The sequence below is a fragment of the Heterocephalus glaber genome, unplaced genomic scaffold, assembly GCF_053883595.1.
Source record: "Heterocephalus glaber isolate CG9 unplaced genomic scaffold, H.glaber_assembly_v1.0 deba00001531, whole genome shotgun sequence".
Taxonomy (NCBI): Eukaryota; Metazoa; Chordata; class Mammalia; order Rodentia; family Bathyergidae; genus Heterocephalus; species Heterocephalus glaber.
In genome coordinates this window covers 5574089-5595537 of record NW_028258329.1, presented here as the reverse complement: position 1 = coordinate 5595537, position 21449 = coordinate 5574089, and the positions used below count along the sequence as shown (strand labels likewise).

Here is a 21449-nt window from a genome sequence, read left to right as displayed (position 1 = left end):
GAATTCATTTCCAGAGATTTAGAGCCCAGATTTGGGCCAGTCTATCAAGAGCCTGACCCTTTGTTGCTCTGGAGGAGTCTTTTCTCTAAGGAGCAGGTGGCCACCTCACTTTCTCAGTGGCCTGGGATATGCAAGGTTTTAACATCCCCTTACTTTGTTGCAAAGACCAGTCTTGAAAACAGAGGTCACAATGCTACACAGCAAGGGCAAACATTCCTGAACTGACTGGCACCAGGCACTGACCTGAACATTTCTGGGGATTAACCCATTTCATCCAGAGAGAAATTAAGGACTGCAACCAAGGTCATGCAGCTACTGGGAGGCGGAGCAGGCATTTGCGGCTCACGTCCTCTCCCTCAACCTCTGCCCCATGTTGCCCTGCTTGGACGCTTGGATGGACCCACACTCCAAGGACCAAAGCTGTTGGAGCTGGTCTGCTTCTGACTGGGGTCACTTCCCTCTCCTGCCCTGTGACAGAAGCTGGAGACAGAAGCACTGTTCTCTTTACAAACTCAGGGCAGCTGGGATGGAACCTGGGACAACCACAAAGCTCCCATCACTCAAGAGTCATTTCCGTCGGGATTTCCTGACACAGAAAGCAGACACAGCCTGTGCCCAAGGCAGCTCCTGAGCCTGGGTTGGGTCATCATGGCTCACGTCTCCACAAAGCCTGGCTCCCTCACCTGAATGATCTGCAACCTGAAGAAAGATGGCATTCTTTGGTGGAGACCTGGCCGCCACACAGCAGCACATTAATAATCCCCCACTACATAGCCGGCAGTCGGTTTATTGCAGGGAGCACTTTCCTATTATGCCTGACTCCTCTGGGGAGGCTCCAAGCGTATGCTCAGAGCCTCTCAGGAATTACATCGCTTGGCTCTACTGGGCCTGAGTCATAAAAAACAATCAAAACAGTTAGAAACAGTGATGTAATTCCCTGGCGATTCTGTAAATATTTGAAAACATGCTTTGCATGCACTATAAATTGATTTAGGGGTGCTGACTTCTTTCATTGCCTTCTCCACATTTTACTGTCTGTGTTTACTAGTCAGGGGCCCCACCACTGTGGCAGATGCAGAACATGGTGAAAAGCTTTGGAGAGCTCCAGGACCTGCAAGGCCCACGTGTACCTCCAGGTACAGTGCTCACCTGCTCTTACCAGGAATGCAAACTGGGTGTGCTGGGCTTAGGGGTCCTCCATGTGCAATGGGAGACAGATTTCACTAATGCTCCCCTAGGGCTTCATAATGTGGCTCTCAGTCAAGATCCCAAGACCCAAGAATGACTCTACTGTCAAACTTTAACATTTTTCAGGGCTGATAGCAAGATCAAGGTGTAAAAGAGACAAAAGCCTTTAACACTGTGTCCACCCCATCTTTTTTTCTAATTGGCAGGAGGAGCAATCACTGCCCTGTAGAAATAGACCTAGAATCCTAGCAAGAAAGTTTTAATCCTACTGATAATTTAAGCAAACAGAAGCAGGGTGAAATAAAAGACAACCAAACCCCAAGCTTGGTCCACCTCACTGCCATACTCCTGGTCCACAGCAACAAGACCTTGAGAAAAAAAACATCCTGATGAGAATACCAGAGTCACTTGCATGTGCCTTAGTGGTGGCAATGGACTCCAGGTGCTGGGGGAGAAAGACAGGCTGGGTCTCGGCCACAGGGAGCCGCTCTGCTGCTCCCCAGGGTGACAGCCTTGGGGTGGCCAGTGCTCCATTCCTTCAGGAGTTAACAGAGTTGGTTTTCAAACCAAGGCATAGCTCTCCCCTGGGGGCCAGCCTGCCTGGGGAACAAGGTTGCCTGTAACAATTAGTTTTTATGTGAAAGCTCTTAACTGTGAAATCACTCAGTTACAGGCCACCAGGACGCCTCATTTTTTTAAGTATTAGGGGAGAGCTAGGAGCCAGGACAGCCAGTGCCGGCAAGAACATGAGGTGCTTCCATTCTATGATGCGTTCTTTCTGTACTTTGGGCACCTAACCTACCAAATCAGGGGCTTCTGCATTTCCTTAAGAAAAGAAGAGGTTTCAATTGTCAAGATAAACTTATCTTATATTTCAGAAAGAAATTCCAAGGAAAAGCAGGGAAGCCACATCATTTTTAAGGACTCAGTGAACTCCAAGACAGAAAGTGAATATCAATGTAAAAAACTGAAATTCAAAAGAGTAAATTATTCCCTATCTGATAATTATTTCAAAGCTAATACAGAAAATGCAAGTCTACTGCAAAATAATTTATTTTTTCGGTTAACAACAGGCAAGAATCATTTTTGTCACATGAATACGGCTAAACTGTACTTTAATCACGAAAACTGATTCAGAAAGATCTTAAATTTCTCTAGGGAACCAAAAATGTTCTTCTGTGATTAAACCCTGAAACTGTGGTCTTGTACACAGAGCCATCTTCCTAGAAGTCTAGAGGAGCCCAAGGAGTTCAGGGGTCCTGTGGGACCTGCCTGGAGCCTGATCAATGTTTAAGACAGGGAGATTTCAGACTTCGAAGAGATCCCCAAAGACAGAGAAATGCCCCTTCCAGTCAGGCCACACACTTCAGAATTCATTACTCTCACACTCTGGATGTTCTCTGCTCATCCTAAACAATGTGGAACTGCTCCCTGCTCCTGAGGAGGTGGAGAGCTCCACATCCTACTATTTTTACCCAGGCTACCAATATGGCAGACTCCTTCTAGTTTTCTCCAATGCATAAAGATATAGAAAAGTTCCCAATTTTCCACCTTCACAGCTCTGAGAATCTTTTGGTATTGGAGTAACATGCAAAGGTAAATATCTTAAATTAAATAACTGGCAGGGAAGAACAGAGGAACCTGGGTCATGTACCTTCTGCTGTACGGGGTGGGGGGGGTGTTTAACTCTCCACTTATCTTTCTGCTCTAACTACGAAGCAACCGCATGTCAGGATTTCTTATTTCCACCATGAAGACCTCACTCCAGCTCAGCTTCATGCGGAGACCTGCACCCTTGTGGTTCCAGGGTAATGTTTCCTTTCCAAGCTCCAGGCCTGGGGCCAAGAGCTGAGCTGGACCGAGCTCCTCACTGGATGATACTGAGCTCATGTTGGGAGACCCACCTGAATCAGAAGGCAGCAGTGTCCTTGGCATCTGGTGGGAAAGAAGGGGTCGCTGAGCAACTGAGGCCCATTATTACAGAAGGCTGACCAGGAAAGTCGGTCAGGAGGTCCACATGGAAACGCTTTGACCGAACTTTCAGAGTAGTGAGTTGATGGGGAGAGGTTAATCGGAGCACATTTGTTAAATAAAATTCTAGGAGAGCAATCTGATCTGGTGGAGGGCACAGAGCCTTCTGCATGGGCAAAGAGGAAGCTTCTAAGTCACTTCTCAGATATGTGTTCTAGGATGAATGTCCTTCACGGGACAGTCTGAGATGGAGGTTATTGTGTTAATCTGCAGACTTTGTTACTCATATTACTTCACATTTAGAATTTCTTTTGGATGAAATTACTTCTGGTTATCAAATGACAGCACAGCATTTAAGGTAGAAATAAAATTTAACAACTTTATAAGAGAAGCTAATCTACTACATTAATTTAGACAAGGCTCTCTATGATTAATTGGGCTATAAGATGTTTTAATATACAGCATTTAAATTTATAGCACACATTTTTTTTTATGTGAAACGAGGGGGCTGAATTAGCTGGCTTTAAACATTCCTTGTGATGATAATGGTCTAAAACTCAATCTGATGGGAAGTAAAAAAGACAAATAAAATTACTACAGTCAGTCTTCATTATCACAGATTCTGTATTTGCATATATACTCACTGAAATTCACCTGTATCCCTAAACCAATACTTGTCGTACTTTTGCAGTCATCTGCACATGCACACAGAGCAGAAAATACTCAAATCTCCCACCGTGTGCATCCTGGCTGAGGTCAAACCAGGCCACACTCAGCCTCCTTGGTTTCAGATCTCAGTGCCATGCTTTTCACATTTTTGCACTCTTTGTTGGTGATTCTGTTTTTTCCAAAGCCCCCCAGGCGCAGTGCTATAGTGCTAGTGCTCTACGCACAGAAAGGCTGTGGTGTGCCTCACAGAGAAAACCAGTGTGTTAAATTCAGTTTAGGCGTGAGTTATAACTCGTGTTATACTACGGTGCTGGTGGCCATGCATTCCATGTTAATGAATCAACCATATATAGGAAGTATGGCGCCTTCATATAAGGGAGCTTTGGACTAATCATCTGACAATAGGAGCTTGAAGGAACCTAGCCTCATTTTCCCTGTTGGGGCTCAGAGAAGGATGCTCCAAAGTGAAGGCTTCAGAAGCAAAGCCTTTGACTTTCTCCTGGCCCTCTTTCCTGTTTCCCTGGTGAAACAGGTCACAGAACTAGAATTTCTCTTCCTTAAGGTACATGACAGAACCTAGAACCTCTTTCCCCCACCAAATCCAAAAGTATTACTTTAATCTTCCCCTGCCTCTCTGTCTTGAAGCTGGCCGTAAAGAAATTCTCTGACCTTGTCAGATAGTGAATCCCATTCCAGGAGGGGCCCTGCACATACTGAGGGGAGGAATGCTCCCCAGAGAGGCTAAGCAGAACCTGGTCAGACAACAGGAATTGCTGGGCAGCCTGCCAGTTTTTTACTGCTAGATCATTTTCTGCTTTTCCTTTTTCCTTTTTTCTTTTTTTTGCGGTACCAGGGCTTGAACTCAGGACCTTGCTCTTGCAAGGCAGGTGCAGTGGCACTGAGCTAAATTCCCAGCCCTTAGATCATTTTCTTTTTGTTCAATTATATGTCTACATAGCTGTCCATGCCTCACCAAACCTAAGCATTAAGAAAAGGATAGTTCACCCTAGGTCTTTGAGTCTTCAATCTGAAGGCTTCTGTCATATTAAACTTTGATCAAATAAATTCGTTATGCTTTTCTATTGTTAGCTTGTCTTTTGCTATAGCTGTATTAGCCACGAGCTTTTACCCTGGGGCAGGAAAGGGACCACCTGCTCTGTTGTCCCTACATCCTGTGGGAGCAATGGTTCAGGCTTTGCTAATTCAGGGCATATGGTGACTCTATGTAACTACCATGAATAACAAGAAACAATCATTATTCCACCAATTCAAATAATAATTTTAGAAGCAAGTAGTCTTTACAATGTGGAGGAAAGAAGTTTACTTCAAAAACTAAGCTGGGAAGATCAAGCGTTGCAGGAAAACAGGCAGATTGTTAAAGGCCACCAGAACCTGCAGGGGTATCAGGAGGCAGAACAAATGTCATGGGCCCAGGATGGCTGCCCCTAGGACAGGACTGCACAGCATCCCACAAGTTTGGAGGACATCAAGTTATGGCCTATGTAGTAATGGCCTGAAAGGACAAATCAAATCAAAAGCAAGGGCTTCCCTAGGTACCCAGGGATGCACAGAGGCCAGAGGGCTGGAGAGATTCACTGGGAAGTGGCGAGGGGGGAGGGGATCTGCAGAGCAGAGGAGCCCAAAGGAAAGAGGGACTTTTCGCTTCCTAAACAAATGTCAGAGCAGACTGAGCACCTGGGCACAGCTGGGAGTCCGACTGGCTGGTGTCTCATTCACACACTCCACCAGGATCCCCGCAGCTGCTGCCCTCACTGACCCACCGCAGGTGCACCACCAGGGGCTGACGCCTAGGGGGCAGTGTGTCCAGCTGGCAGGGACATGGAGAGAAGGAAGAGGTCTTCCGGGGAATGCAGGTAACTCTCCTTGGGTCAGCACTCCTCGAGTTCCTACCTGGAGGGGCAAGGTGGATGCCAGAGATGGCACCTGGGGTGGAAACTCGGTTCTGCAGCATCCCTGACCCTAGCAAGTTGTGCTTCAGTTTCTTCACCCATGAAGTGGGGATAATAGTTCCTGAACTGAGTTCCCTTGTTGGGGATGAGTTAATATACGTAAAGTGCTTGGGACAATGCCTGGAGCATGGTGAGTGCCTTACAATCATGAGCCATCATCTTTCATCCACAGCCACATGTCCTTATATGTAGAGTTGTTGGAAAATGAGCATCATGTGCAGTTTGGTTTAATGAAATTCCAGAAATAATGAAATACCAGGAAAGAAAGGAGGATGTGGTTAGTCCAGAGCTAATTCCTGAACATCTACAAACAGATGATCATCTGCACGGATGGTCCTGAATATTCACATGACACAGTGGTGTGGGAATAGAAGTATCTGTGTGTGTGTGCGTGTGTGAGAGATATCTTTAATAAAACATCAAAGTAAACAAAAAACCCCAACTGATTGAGAACCTTCCATACCATTAAAAACTTAAGGCATGTTGGTAAGTTCCTCTTGTTTTATATTGCTTAAAAGATTTTTTGTTGTTGTCTCTCCAGCACTGAGTTGGGAGTCATGTGTGTTATAAAGTGTTTCTTGATTTTTAAAGGAAAGTACTAACCACAGGGTCAAATAAGATATTAAGTAGCTGGGCCTCTTTTTCTTCAAAGGAATTATATTAAACTTGACTTTCTTTTTCATTTGAAGAAAAGCTATAAAAGTATTATTTTTAACCTTCTTTAATACACACTGATTTAAAAATAATTTTGCACGGGCAGATGTCACCGGTCAGGAGCCTATTTACCATTCTTTAATAAAAGAAAGGCTCTAAATAGATTGAAACTATTTGTGCCCAGGAATAGGTAAGAATGTCTTTGATGTTCTACGTGTGTTTAAGCATCACAGCAGAGACCCAGGTATAGCCTGTACTTCCACCCACTGCTAACTCTGAGGACTCTTGAGTCATTCCCTTTTGCAAAATGTAACTTCTGTTCAGTTTACTCATTCCGGTGACTTTCCCTTCTCCCTGCGTTTAGATTTAGCACTCAGTGACCACTGCCTGAGACAGCCGTGCCCGTTGCGCTCCTGCACAGGTGAGTCACATGCCACAGGCTGGGTCCGAGGCGCTCAGTCTCTTCTGGGGTCAAGGTGATGGTAGGCTGCAAAGGCTGTTCAGCAAGACTGCAAGATCCCGCAGTGCCTGGGGCAGCAGGGCCCAGTCTCCCCACCCTCACCCATGCCCACCTCTCCCTATGGCCCTTTTCAGGGTGGGCTTCCTGACTTTCTCTATGCTTCAAGGGGCTTCTCTTCTGGGTATTAAACCCAGGGTCTTGTGCACACTAGACACTGAGCTACAACCCCAGTCCCAAGAGGACTGCTTGTTTATAAGGCAGAGACAGGCTCAAAAAGCCCCATGCTGCACTGTCCATACATGTGTAGCGTTCAGATTAGAAACACCGATGGACCGCTTGGGGTTCCCTTTGGGCTGGTCCTGTTTCACCCCATGGCTTTTCCTCAAATTTCAGAGAAGCAGTGTCAGCTTCCATCTGAGGAGGATGCATCTGGGGTCACTGCTGACACAGCCTGAAGAGGTGGATGCACCAATACCCCAGCCCCTCTCATTATAGACTTCCCACGACATTACTGTGGACAGGCAGGTGTGGCCACAATGGCTAATGAACACGGTCCTCTGACTTCCGGTCATGCCACAGTGGCATTTCCCTTCTGCACAAGAGGAAGGTAGGTGAATGTACCCCATATGGTGCATAGGGATACACCTGGCATAGGTATATAAAATCTCTCTCTCTCTCTCTCTCTCTCTCTCTCTCTCTCTCTCTGTCCTTCTCCATCTACCTCTTGTTCAGTTCTTCACCACGGGAAGCAGCTGAGGTCAGTCTTGAACTATTTAGAAAGTCCTAGGAGTCCATCATGAGAGGAAGAAACCAGAATGAGACCAAGAGAGTGGATAGTTGGCCTGGGAAGTGCATGTGAAGGGAACAGCCGAAGGAGGGAAAGCAGCTGTGTGGGATGCTGCACTCTCATTTTTAAGCCAGGTGATCCCAGCCGGGACAAAGCTAGATGAGAACTCTGGTGAGGGAAACTGGCCACAGAGCGGGCTGAAGCTCCTCACCAGGCAGCGAGGCCCACTGCTGGAAAGGAGCACTGACCCGCCCCATGGTGACAGCAATGTTTCTCTGGAGGTCCTTTATCCAGACAGAACAATCGAGTGGTGGCGTTAGGCAAGTGGTTGGAGACCGTAGGTTGGCTGAAAATCCCAGAAAGTGCCTGAAACTGTTACAGGTAAAGATGATTTTCCTTTAGAAACAGAAGTCTGATTCTTGCTCTCACTTGGAATTTGTAGAGCCCTTATTTTCCTGGAAGGACAGGAACAATGTCATACTGTATGTTACGCCGGGGTCCCTCAGCTTGTGCTGTCTAGACTTTGTGTGCTTTCACTTAAAAAACAAAATAAAATAAAAATAAAAGCATTCGCCACCTAGGCACCACTCTACCATCTTAAAACGATTTCTGGCAAGAGAAGAATGCTTCATTCAGGAGCTGCCCTGACCAGGAGAGCGGTGGGAGGGAAGAGGGCAGCCTGTCGGTCAGGAACGGGACCCAGACCCAGAGCCGAGCACCACTTTACCCTGCATCTGACCATCCATGTGGCAGGTATTTTCCAACATACAAAGCCAGTGAAGGCCAAAGCCCTCCTTTATCTCACAGAATCTCCCACTTTCTTCCGAATTTGGCAGTCTCAGGCTCCCCAGAGAAAACAAGTCTTTAAGAAGCCATTGAGACTTCCCCCGCTGGCCAACTGGTGGGTCTTCCAGCCATCACCCAGTGATCAGGCTGCGAAATTAGCCACAGGATGGAAATGCAATGTTTTGAAAGATCCTTCTGTAGCTATTTATTCGATAAATACTTCCTAAATTCCTACATTTGCAAGATATCCGTGAGAAACAATTCAATATTTTGTGGCAAAAGAGCCTAGTACAAGAGGAGAATGTGTTTATAGGAGTTGGCAATCTTGAAGAGAGTGATCTGTATTTGTTGATAAAGCTGTGTATAACTGTGTGCCAGTGTGTGTGTGTGTGTGTGTGTGTGTGTGTGTGTGTGTGTGTGTTTGCAGTGCTGGGGATAGAACTTAGGGCCTCACACACACTAGCCAAGCACTCTACCTCTGAGCTACACCCCAGCCCTGCAATGTTTCACTTCTAATCATTCTAATCATTTCATCATCTCTTTCAAACACACATTTTCCAAAGGTTACAAATAGTTATGGCTGGTGCACTCTGTTCTTTATCCCAGAGCAGCACATTCAACCTTCTTAGAAAGTAAAGTTCCAACAGCAGAATTCAGGAGGATAATCTCATTTTTGAATAGGATAGGTTTCCCACCATCTGGTTTGCTTTACAGCTGTTTTTTGTGTACATAAACATCTGAATGAACATATGTAACTTATTTAGAAAACCTTCCTCCAAGGGGCAATGCATGGAAGGAAGATGAAGTCAGGGCCCTGCAGCCCACTACTTGAGGCTTCTTAAAAAATCCCAGCACTTAAACCATAAGAAGGTTTATGAGGCCGGATAGAAGCAATGCAGAGCTGCTGTGCACATTGGATAATAACCCCCGCCCTGCCACTGAGAACCCGGTAGACGCCGCCACTCTTGTCTAAGCTGAATGGGTTCACACTGCCTGATCTAGGGCAGGTAGGCTGGGCTGGGACCAAGCCTCCCACCTCTAGTGGGCAGGGAAAGACAGGAAGGACATTCCGGCTGCTCCCCTGTACACCTTGCTAGGCAGGACAGAGCCCTGCTCCAGCCAGTTATGCTAAACCTTATGAATAAGGATTTTCACTCCTAGGCTGAGGGATTCAGGCTGAAGAACTGGCTCCCTATCATGGCGCAATCTGCTGCAGTATGGGGCCTCAAGTTGGTTGTGAACTCAGAAGAGTGTCTTTTCCTAGCTGCACAATCTACAAGACAAAATGTGGATACACACAGACCCGCCCTGCCACACACATGCACACGTGAGCCCCCCCGATGTGCGAAGGAATGCATGTGTAAAGACCTCCCACCACTGCCGCACCTTGAACAGGGTCAGGTCCCTGTGCTGAGAGCTCACGGGTGCTGGAGCCTTACCTGGGCCTCTTGTCCGAGGTGGCTATGCACATGTGCTGCGACGGCACTGCTGTCCACTTCTTTGCCTCCAGGACAATAGCTTCTGCATCCACCAAGCCAAATCCATAGAGATGGCTAACTGAAAAGACAGGGCCTTCAGAGCCAGGCTCTCCCACCTCACCCACGAAGGGAGCAAGGCTGGCTGTCACTGCAGTGCTCCGAGGGAGCAACTGGGACCAACTGTGCTCCCACTGGAGCCCCTGAGAAGCCCACACTGCAGAGGAATCTCTCTGAGAGCTGCTTAGGGGTCCCGGCTGCATTACCCTCTGAACTAAACCCCTTTTGCTTAGAAGAGTGGGCCAGGACACGCGTGCCATTTGTACAGAGTAAGAGGGGAAGAGGGCCTAGGACTTCCATTTTGGGGAACAAAGACAGATTTCTTAAGCTAAAAGGAATGTTAGCATCTGTGCCCCCTTAATCTTAGACCAGATAAGAAAAACAAAGTCTGAGACCACAGGGGTGAAGGGTAGCTCAGTGGTAGAGCACTTGCCGAGTACGCGTAGGGATCTGGGCTGCACCCCAGCACTGGGAAAAATAAACCCCTGAGACCCCATGGGTCACATGACTGGGATGTGCAACAAACAGAACAAAAACAAGGCCAGCTGGGCTCATCATTTTTTTCTTTTACCATTTTCTTTCCCTGTTGAGTTCCCAGAGCATTCAGGGCAAGCAATATTGTGTAGCACACAGATGAGAGTGCTTGTAGGCTGGCCTGATGCAGTGTTTAATTTGGCCAAGGGAGGAGAGTTTCAAAGTTTAATTTAAGAGGCAAGGTCAAGAACTAGATACGATCTATTTTCCCATTTAATTAGGCCAAAATTGAAATGTGGGTCAGCTCTTGTTACAGCACAGCACTACCACCGACATTCCTGCCAACAAAGATGCGTGGAGCCCAATCAATGGGCTCCTTATTAAAAGGCATGTCCCTTGGCCCTACAGTAACAATGCTTGACCTATATGTGACAGATAGTAGTATTGGGCTTGATGTCAAAATAGCTGGACCCGCGCTTCCAAAAAGCGGGGGGCGGGGGGGTGCCTACCTCAATATAACATGGCTGATCAAAAACTTTTTCAAGTGACTGTTAAGAAGTTAGACAAACAAAGCCAGTGGCTGCAGTTCTGTAATCACCTGCTCCAGAGGCCCCAAATATCTGGGTTAATCAAGCCCCCACTGTGGGGTGATCTCACGGTATCTGGGTCTGTACCACGCTGGGCTAGGGGTAGAGGCACCTCTGTCATAGGAGTTACTTTTATAATATAGGGTTGGCCAAAAGGAGTTTTATAGTTAGAAAGTAACTTACATGACTGTCTCAATGTCCTCATTATATACACGAGGAAACTGAGAGCTCCTTTCAAAGTGACTGAGCTCCTCAGGGCTGAGAACGCCAGTTGCCTTTAGATGGCACACAAGCAAAATTTTAAAATTATTTTAATAATGGTGAATGGGTTTTAATGCATATAAAAAAACTACAAATTCAAACTCATGATTTGCTTGACATAATAAAGTTTCCCTTTATGTAGAAAAAAAAATAGAGTCCATTTAAAGAGAACTAGTAAGTATTTAAGCACAGGTGGTCCCTGAGTATAGCAAAAGTCATGGTTTTTAGGGTTCCTGGACTCTCGGAACCTGAAGGTTCAAACTTCAGGTCACTGCAGGCTTCAGGATATTTTTTACAAATTGCTGCATAAGTGCTTTTCATCCTTGTGACACATGATTAATATTAACAACTACCGCTAATGGGGGATTCCTTTACAGGGACCATTTCTTTGGGTCACCAGGGGTCCATCAGGATGTGGCCACCAGGACCTGCGCACCTTTATGCCCAGCCCCATTCATTTTCCAGTCGTTCGCCTTCAGGTGGGCCGGCCGGGACGTCTTCACTAGCAAGTGCTGGACGTCTCTCCAGGTTAACTGGCTACTGCAATGACACAACCACAGACTGTGAAGCCTTCCCAGGCCAGTGACACCAGCCACACGGCCCATTCAGAAGCCCTGGGAGCCAGCCCAAGTCGGAAGGGGAGCAGGGCCCTCGGGCTCACACTGCAAGTCCTTGGCAAGGGTGTGCTTGCCAACCTTCGTGTAAGAATAGCTTCCAGCAACTGAAGCCAGAGATAAAGGAGCACAATGGGTGGTTTAAAGCCCTTAAGCATGTGAGGCTCGCTGCCAACCTCTGCAGGTGAGTTTACACGGGGCCGCTCAGGACACTTTGGAAGTGGAGAGAAGAAAAATTTCAACATCACAGTAAATGTTTATTAAGTATTTGGGGTAATTCTTTGTCATAATGAACAAGACTATGCTTAAGCTGTGATCCAGCGGGAGGGGCAGACCCACCAGCTGCAGACTGCGGTCGTTCTACATTTACAATGCATTCATTTTGGTGCAAAGTAGCAACACGTCCCTCGAAGAACGCGTGCCCACTGATACACACGCCCAGGCCATGTTTCTTTGGTTCTAAGACACGTTTGTCTGCTTTTTAAACGCCTCTGAAATCAAAGTCCATCTTACCTCTCAATGCCTCCTCTAGCCCTGTCTGTCCACAGCGGTTGAAGGCCATGTGTTTGGCTGGGGTGCTGGCCCCTTGCCATTTCTGGGACTAAATAACACAGTCTAAAAGGTCTTCTCGATAATTGCAAAATTCAAAGAAATAAGGAAATATTATTTTATTTGTGGTAGTCCTAGTTTCTGATAGATAAAAGGGTACATCTTACAACTGATGGCATCTTGAATTTGATGAAAGAGTATTTTCAGACTATCGTGAGGCAGAGAGTAATAAAATAAAATATTACTTCTTTCTTCTCAGTATTGTCAGACATTCGAATTTATGAGCTTTCTAAAAGATTGCTTTAAAATATGGCACATGCAATACCTAGATAGGAGTGACTAATAAAAGGAATACATTTTTGTTACATTAAACTAACACCTGAGAGAAAAACGAAGTACAGTTTTTGGTTCCACTCACAATGTGACAGAAAAATATGTACAGCTACCTTATTTCTCTTTTAGTCTACTAAACTGACACATAGCCATGATCTTTTAATCAATCAGAAAATTAATCAAGGATGAATAAACATCCATTATGTCCAAAACTTTAACTCCTTAATATTAAAAGAAAAACCCAAACTTTGTTTCCAGACTATTTTTTTAGGACTTGTTGAAATGGAGGTGGCCAGAACAATTCCAAGACTGTCCCAGAAGCTTAATCTGCACGTGTCTGCTTACTATGAATGCATGTGTGACCTACCTGTGCTCCTACAGCACATGTGACCCCATAAGCACGTGATGCAAGCAGAACCTGGAGGAGCAGCCGCTGCAAAGAGAGGCCACATGTGCCGGAAGTCAGAAGGCTGAAGCACCCTGACTGCTGGCACTTCACAAGAGATGGTCCAGGACCACCCAAAAGAGAATAAAAGGATCAAATGCCAGGAAGGGGCCCTGCAGGGACCATGCTGTTTCATGCTGTCACAGTAGAGCCAGACAAGGACATACATAGGGGCCCAGGGCTCAGCCTTATAGAAGGCAGCACTGGAGCTAAGAATACAATTGCTACAAACACATCCTGCTAACATAGACGCAAGCAAGGGGCAAGCTCCTGAAAGCCTGTTGTTCTGTGTTCAGCCAGTGAGCCACCTACCGCGGAGCTCAGGGACTCTCGGAAAATGTGATTCCCTTACTGCATGGAGGACCCAGACAGGAACTTCTGGTGGGTGCCTTTTCTACGTTAGTTATCCCTTTCCTTTGTCCAGGGAACTGCTCATCGGACCTGCTCTTGGTCAGAGCTGTGGGTTTTTTTCTGTCTCAAGCAGAAGTCCCAATGAAAGGCCTTCCTGTGTCTCCATTTCTGCTGAGTCAGGTCTCATTTGTACCATTTCCTGGACCCAAGACCCTGGCTCCAGTAACACACAGCATCGCAGTCATCTTCCCAGTCACCACTGAGTGTGTTGAAACATCCCCAGCAGGAAACCTGGCACTTTAAAGTGTGCAGATCAGTTGTATTAAGTACATTCACGTTATTGCATGCTCATCATTACCATTCATCCACAGAACATTTTCATCTCCCCGAAATAAAACTCGGTGTCCATTAAACCCTAACTCTCTATTTCCCCTTCCCCAGTACCTGCAAACCATCATCCTACTTTTGGTTTCTATGAGTTTGACTTCTTTAGGTACTTCGTAAGTGAAACTATATACATAGGGTATTTGTCTTATTTCACTTAGGATAATGTGTTCAAATTTCATACCTGTTATAATGCCTGTCCTTCCTTTTTCATGCTGGCTAAGATTCCTTTGTGCATAGAGACCACCCTGTGCTTATCCATCCATCCATCCATGGACACTAGGGTTGGTCCCACCTTTTAGGTGCTGAGAATGATGCTGCCATGAACACAGGGGTATGAATATCTGTTTGGGTCTCTGTTTTCATTTCATCTGGGCATATACACCTAAGTGGGGTTGTCGAATCCTATGGCAATTCTATGTTTATTTTTTTTCAGTACTAGAAATTGAACCTAGGGCCTTTGCATTGACCTACATCCCTATCCCTCTTAAAATTTTGTGTTTTTTTTTTGAGACAGGGTCTTGTTAAGTTGCCCAGGCTGGGCATGAAATTGCAATCCTCCTGCCTCAGCCTCCCAGAGTGCTGGGATTACAAGCCTATACCACCTCACCCAGCTTGTTTGGTTTTTTCAAGAAGGTGCCATACTGTTTTCTATACCAGCTGCTCCAGTTGATGTTGCCAGCATAGCCCCCCCACTTTGCCAGTCTTCCCACAAGGAACTCATCTGTGGCGTGGGTCTTGGGGTACACTCTTCCCTCCAGGCTCACACTTTCCAGGCCCTTGCTCTGGCCTCCCTCTGGTTCTCTGGTCATTCTCACTGCTGTGCCTGCCTGCACTGGCACGTTGCTGGCCTTCTCCCCAAATGGGGGCTAGAGGAAGATTCTGAGGCCCTGAGCAACCATGCATGCTCCCTGGTGGAGAGGTCCCCGGGCCGGCTTTGAAGTTCAGACAGCACAGGTGAGCTGCAGCCCGGGCAGTGGCGTGACCTGGCTGCTGTGTGTCAGTGGGGCCCAGTGGGGACGGCCACAGCCAGTCCTCTCGGAAGCTTAGCACTGTGGCATCAGGGGACATAAGCTTCAGAGCTGAAGGCAGAATGGGCCCAGGAAGGAGAAAGTTAGAAAACAGACTTCCTTTTTACTTTTATTTGTACTTATTTTCTGCTGAATTTATTCCCTTGCCGTAAGTTTTTATTTCTGCAGTGTTTCCTGGGATAGCTTTTTCTTCTGCGCAACCCCTTCTCCTGGCAAGGCAGCAGATGGAGCCCATGGCTGGCTGAGTCTGAGCATGAGCTCCATCAGTTCAGCCAGGGGCACATCTTGGGAGCTTTGTTTACCTGGACACATCTGATGACCATACAGCTACAGCTACATTTACATCTCAACCCTTAAGTTCAGTGTAACTCTCTGCACTTCAAAGCACGTGTAGAAAAACTGAGTACTCTTTGGGCCACCGACCCTGTGTCCAGCCCCACTGTTTGGCCTGGTTGCACTACCACCTTTACCACTGTTAACAGTGGAATGGTCAGCATTGCGTCTTTAAAGCAACACCTTGCAGATACTTGGTGGCTCTCTTAGTTACTTTTCTTATTGGTGAGACAAAATACCCAACACCCAAAGTTAAAGGAGGAAAGGTTTATTTAGCTCACACTTTGTAGAGGTTTCAGTCCCTAATCGGCTGGCTCCAAGGCAGGGTGGCATCGCAAAGGAGAAATAGTTCATGGTGGCCAGAAGACAGACAGAGAAGGCTCCAAGTTAGAAGCGATAATAGCCGCTTCTTTCTGCCCCTTTATATTCGGTCTATGCTACCTGGCTTAGGGCAGTGCCAAACCAATCAGTGGATTAATTCAGTAATCACAAACCCTTAATCTCAGCATCACACCTTCTAGATCCATCCACCTCTGAAAAAGTCCCACCTATGACTGTATGAGTCTGTAGGGGGACATCTAGACACAAGCCATACGAGTGCCTCTGTACACATGCACACCCTGATGGCCTGGGCCATTTCATGGGTATTGTTAAAGTGAATCCAAAAATGTAAGACTCTTGATTTGCATGATTTTGTGGGGTTTTCCGGGTCAAGTGAATAGCAAACCACTTGCTCCAATCACCTCAGGCTGCTTGGGAAAAGGAAATTATAGACTCCATTGTTAGGAGGAAATCCATATTATTTTTGACTCCTGTAATAAAATCACAAGTATATTTGTACAGAAAATATGTCTAGAAAACGGTGTTGGAAATATTTTTCTTTGCAGTGCTGGGGATCAAACCCCAGGGCCATATGCATGCTAGACCAGTGCGCTACCACCAAGTTGCTCCCACAGCCTGAAAATGTTTTTCAGTGAAGATGGGATGGATGAGAAGTCCCAAGTCGGCCCCAACCTCTGGGACAATTCTTACACATAAGGGTCTTTTTTCATTCTCATCGCATGGTGCCTGCAGATCCCCGCGCCCCCATCCTTCCTGGAAGTCTCTCCCCTCAAGACCACCTGTTTTGCTGTGGTTCCTGCTCCACTGACAATGAAACACACGCACGCACGCACGCATGCACACAGAGGGGCAGGCTGAGGTCATGCTGCCTAGGCATGCTGGTTATTCCAACCTCCAGATCTCCTAAGTGCAGACCTTTTCTCTGGATGTCATTTGTTCCTTCTGTGACCAATCTTATGAGTTTAAAAAGCTCTAAGAGGGTACTATTTTAAATGAGGTCTGGTTGACTCAAGAACCTGTAAATTTCTGAGAAGGAGTTAAAACGAGGAAGATGTGTATCTGAGTTGAGGTGGGTCCACAGCCAAATGTAATGGGACAACTGGTCACTAAGCAGGGTTTGTTTTCTATTTAGTTGTGACTAGCAAAATTCCTTGCATGTTTCCAACAAGGAATGGAAGAAAATAGAGCAGTGAATTACTGAGTATGTGAACACAACTTTCCACACAAGTGATTAATTATTTAGAAAATTTAAAAAGAGCCTCAGGACAAAGAAGTTAACATTTTTGGCCCAGAAATTGAAAATACTTAGCTGGTTTTTGTTGTTGTTGTTGTTGTTGTTAAACTGGTAGCATTGGAGTCTTATGGTCTTTAGCTATGTGCAAATCAACATGTAAGCATGCATAATTATAAGGATTTACACATTCCAAACATTATTTTTGAATAATTAATAACTCATCTATGACAAGGGACTACTGCAAATAGTTGGCTTGTTCTGTGCCAATTTTGATGTCTAAACTAAAACTTGCTTTTGACTCCATGATGGCAAGTGTACTTAATTCTCTTTCTGATCCATTTATAAACTAACAATTCCAGGATTTTTATTTGATTTACAATGGACCATTTTACTGTCAATTTATAAACTAAAATTCCTAAAGAGAGGTTATCATGACCTACAGCATAATTTTAGTGGGTGGTGCAGAATGGGAGACAGGCTTACGGTTGTGGTATACACAGTCCCTGGGTTTCTACAAAGAGGGAGGAGACAGCGGGCTTAGAAAAAGAAAGAACCACTTTGCACTCATTGGTATGGCATAAAAAAAGAAAGAGACTTTTAACAGAGATGAACCTTAAAGACATTATGCTAAGTGAAATAAGCAACCCACAAAAGAACAAATATGGGTGGAGTATCCCTTTGCCAAAATGCTTGGGACCAGAAGTGCTCTGGATTTTTAAAACATTTTGGAGCATATGTGTAGTCTTTATGAGTTAAGCATCCCTAATATGAAACTCTGACATCCAAAGTGCTCCAAAAGTTGGAATTTCTGGGACATGATGTTGACATTCAAAAAGCTTCAGATTCTGGAGCATTTTGGATTTCAGATTTTCTACTGTATAATTCCACTTGAATAAAGTACCTAGAGTTGTTAAATCCATAAAGACAGAAGGTGTAATGGTGGTAGTCAGGGGCTGGAGAAAGGGGGCAGTAGGGAGTGTTCTGGGCCGAATAGTGTCATATGTTGGAAGTCCCAAGCCCTAGTACTTCAGAAGGTGACGATATCTGGAAATAGCCTCTTAAAATGGTAATTAAGATAATGAGGTTACTAGGGTGGGCCTAATTCACCATTACTGGTGTCCTTAGGAGAAGAGGAAATCTGGACACAAACTCTTACGGAGCGGCGACCACATGGTGACACATGCAGAAGGTGGTCGCAAGCCAAAAAGACACCACCCCTGCTAACACCTTGGCCTAGGACCTCTAACCTCCAGAATTCTGAGAAAATAAATTTCTCCTGCATACACCACCTTTATGACAGCCTGAACACACTAACACAAGTGGTTGGTGACTGATGGGGACCGAGTTTCAGTCTGAGAAGACGGTGAGCTCTAGAGATGCTCGGTGGACAGCGTGGGCACCCCTCGTGCTGCTGCTGAGCGGTGCACCTGACAACAGCTGGGACCTGGGACGTTAGGTTTTATTTTATACGTATTTGACCGCAGTATGAACATTTCTAAGGTGAGGAAAAGAGAAAGGAAAGCGGAAACTCACTTTGCTTCTAGAGCCAAGGCGATGATGCCAGCCACCATGGGAGCTGAGACTGAGGTGCCGGTGTGGCCATCGGTGCAGCGCTGTCGCAAATCCGTGGTGACCTGTGTGACGAGGGGGACATGTGAGGCAGGAATGGAGGAGAGGCTAATGCTCTCTCAAGGGATCACGGCTGCGCCATGGCCACTGGAGGGTGTGATCCTGGTGTCCAGCAGGAAAGGCATCCGTCCAACTCGCAGGGTGGTGCTTCCTGCCGCAGGGCGCTGCTCTCCTGTGCAAAATGCAAACCCCGCTATAGGAAAAGGCCAATCTTGGGTGAGAACAAGAAGATGAGACCAGGCAACACCGAGGAGCCAGGAGCCAACTGTCATGAGTTTTGATGCCGGATTAGCTCAGCTTTTTCCTTGATATGCAGCAGGGTGTGCAAAGAAACAGGTAAGGCGAAATGAACGCAAGGGACCTTCTCCTTAAGTCTCCTGGTGTCAGGGCTCTGTTGCTAATGCCGAGTCCCTGCAGCAAGACTGTCTGCCAGAGCCCACCTCAGTGTCTCTCAGACTTCAAGGCAGCCGGGAAACAGCTGCTCATCAGGTACCCAGGTAGCCCAGAGAGTGTTTCAGCCTTTAGCCAGAAGGTCAGAGTCTTCACACAAATGTTCACCTCAGAGAACCGACAGGTAGTAGGTCTAAAGCACCCCGGCTCCATCTGCAGAAACGGGGGCTGCTGAAGGAGACCTTGTAAAGCTGGCTGCTCTCTTTGGGAAGGAGGGGCTGGCTCTGCCAGCTGCGGGCTCTGCTTGCCCCGACCTGAGGTAGGTGCTGACTCCAGGCAGGGTGCGATTGACTCAAGATCTCATTGCACTTGGCCTGGTTTGTACCTCCCTTGAGAACTGAAATGAGGAGGGGTAGCCATGCAATCAGCTGTGCCAGGCAGAAATACACCCCCCCACACACACACACCAGGTAATTTTCTGCCCCTATACTTTGCAGACAGAACTAAGCTTGCTAACCCTAACCCTGAAGTTAGGGATATTATTCTGGATTATCTGGATGGGCCTGATATACTCAGAGGGCCCTTGGAAGCAGAAGAGGAAGGAAACCAAGCCTGTCAGAGAGAAGAGGCATACAAAGGCCTCATCCCATCACTGCTGGTTTGGAAGAGGGAGCTGGGGACACAAGCCGAGGAATGTGGGTGGCCTCTGCATATGAGAAGGCCCTCAGCTGGCACCCTACAAGAAAATGGGGACTTCAGTCCCACAACCCCAGGCAACTGAATTATGCCCACAATTTGAACGAGCAAGGAAATGGATTCTCCCCCAGAGCCTCGGAAAGAAACATGCCTGCCAACACCTTGCTTTTAGCCTGGTGAGACTCGAAGCAAGGACCCAGTCACGGCTGCTGAACTTCTGACCTACAGAATTGTGAGATACCAATTTGTGCTGGGTTTTTTGTTTTGTTTTTGGTACTGGGGCTCGAACTCGGGTCCTTGCGCTTGCGAAGCAGGCGGCAGAACCACTGAGCTAAATCCTCGGCACAATTTGTGCTGTTTTAAGCTACTAAACTTGTGCTAAGATCCCACGGAAAAACAGGAAATTAACACACACACCTCAAGGCTCTGTTAGCAATTTTTGTAACCCTTGCCAATAAATTCCTCCGGGGACAATAATCAAGATCCTTTCATACAGAGCACATTTCCCTGGTCACGTTTTAGGTGTGACAGTTCCCTGGGCAGGGATCTAGCCTATGTCACCCATGCACAGGAAGATTTGACATGAATGTCAGCAGAGACTACCTTCCCCCACCTATTCAGTGGGGCTAAGGCACCTAGAGCTGGAGGGCTGGTGGGGCTGGAGGACAGGGGTGAGGATGAAATTTCTCTGACTTCAGCCTTGTCCTGTGAAAGCGGACACAGCGATATGCTCTTCATGCAGCTTCTGAGCAGATCACAGCTGGGCACCTGCACATGCTTGTGTGAAACTTGGGCTGACCGGGCAGGAAGCTGAGCCTCTAAGAGTACATGAGGCCCATGGCTGGCTCTCCAGCCTCAGAGGAGGGGTCCAGGGGGGTGAGCAGAGGGGCTTCCTTAGGAAGGCAGCCGAACCGAGCCACAGAGCGCCTCCTAAGTCTGTCCACCCTGGCTGGAACATGGCTCGAATTCAGTAAATGAACAAACCCTTGTCTTCTGGCCAGATGTTTGCTTTAGGTTTTACTTCTTTGACCAAAAATTATGTTGTACACTAGGCATCCCTTACTCCTGGAGAACACTACTTGGCATCCAGTGGACTGGGAGGGATGGAAGGTACTCTGCCACCCTGACAGGTGGACTGTCCACAGTAGTTGCTTGTGCCCTTTCGGGATGTCTGAAAGGACTTGGAGCAAAACTGGGCCCCATGGACCAGATGAGCAATGCTGTTCGTATGTTCAGAGTAGAGTTCAAGGACAACAACTGGAATGGAGTGTATTTTCTTTTTTACCCCCTTTTCAATGACATCCTTCCTTCCCACAGATTATTCCTCAGAGAATTTTTTTAAAGGGAATTAAAGCATTTGTAGCTAAGGCGTGTGCACACATAGGCCCCATATGAACACCCACACACTGGTGTGATTAGACAAGCAAACCCAGGCACAAGCCCTGCTTCCAGGGCTGAGTGACACATCCTCCCAGCATGCAGCCCATGGTGCAAGATGTCCAATAATGTGAGCCTCGCCCTGTCCCCATTTGGCCAGTAGGCCTTTGTGGAGTTTGGGCCCAAGTATGTGTTTAATACGACACCAGCAACGCTGTGCTCCAACGAGCTAGATACCTACTCAAACAGGACAAGGTTCGGGATCTCAGCCACCCACCCCAGGGCTGAGGGCACCCACAGAAATGGAAAGTAACATCTTAAATGAATACCTTACTGAACCAGGCTGGGCCCTGCCAGGCTAAACTTTCACTGATACAGAGCAAAGCAGAGAACGGGAAG

General features: G+C 46.8%; 1 protein-coding gene across 4 annotated transcripts in view; it reads right to left on the bottom strand.

Moving 5' to 3' along the window:
• The window catches only part of Pcsk6 (proprotein convertase subtilisin/kexin type 6), a 178150-nt gene that overhangs the window by 61348 nt on the left and 95353 nt on the right, over positions 1–21449 (bottom strand). For all 4 annotated transcript variants that reach the window (XM_021264718.2, XM_087188500.1, XM_087188498.1 and 1 more), the window contains exons 9-11: positions 18492–18592; positions 11779–11882; positions 9925–10042 (exon numbers count right to left, since the gene is read on the bottom strand). In XM_021264718.2, the coding sequence (XP_021120377.2) occupies positions 9925–10042; positions 11779–11882; positions 18492–18592 (323 nt within the window). The remainder of the gene's footprint in view (positions 1–9924; positions 10043–11778; positions 11883–18491; positions 18593–21449) is intronic.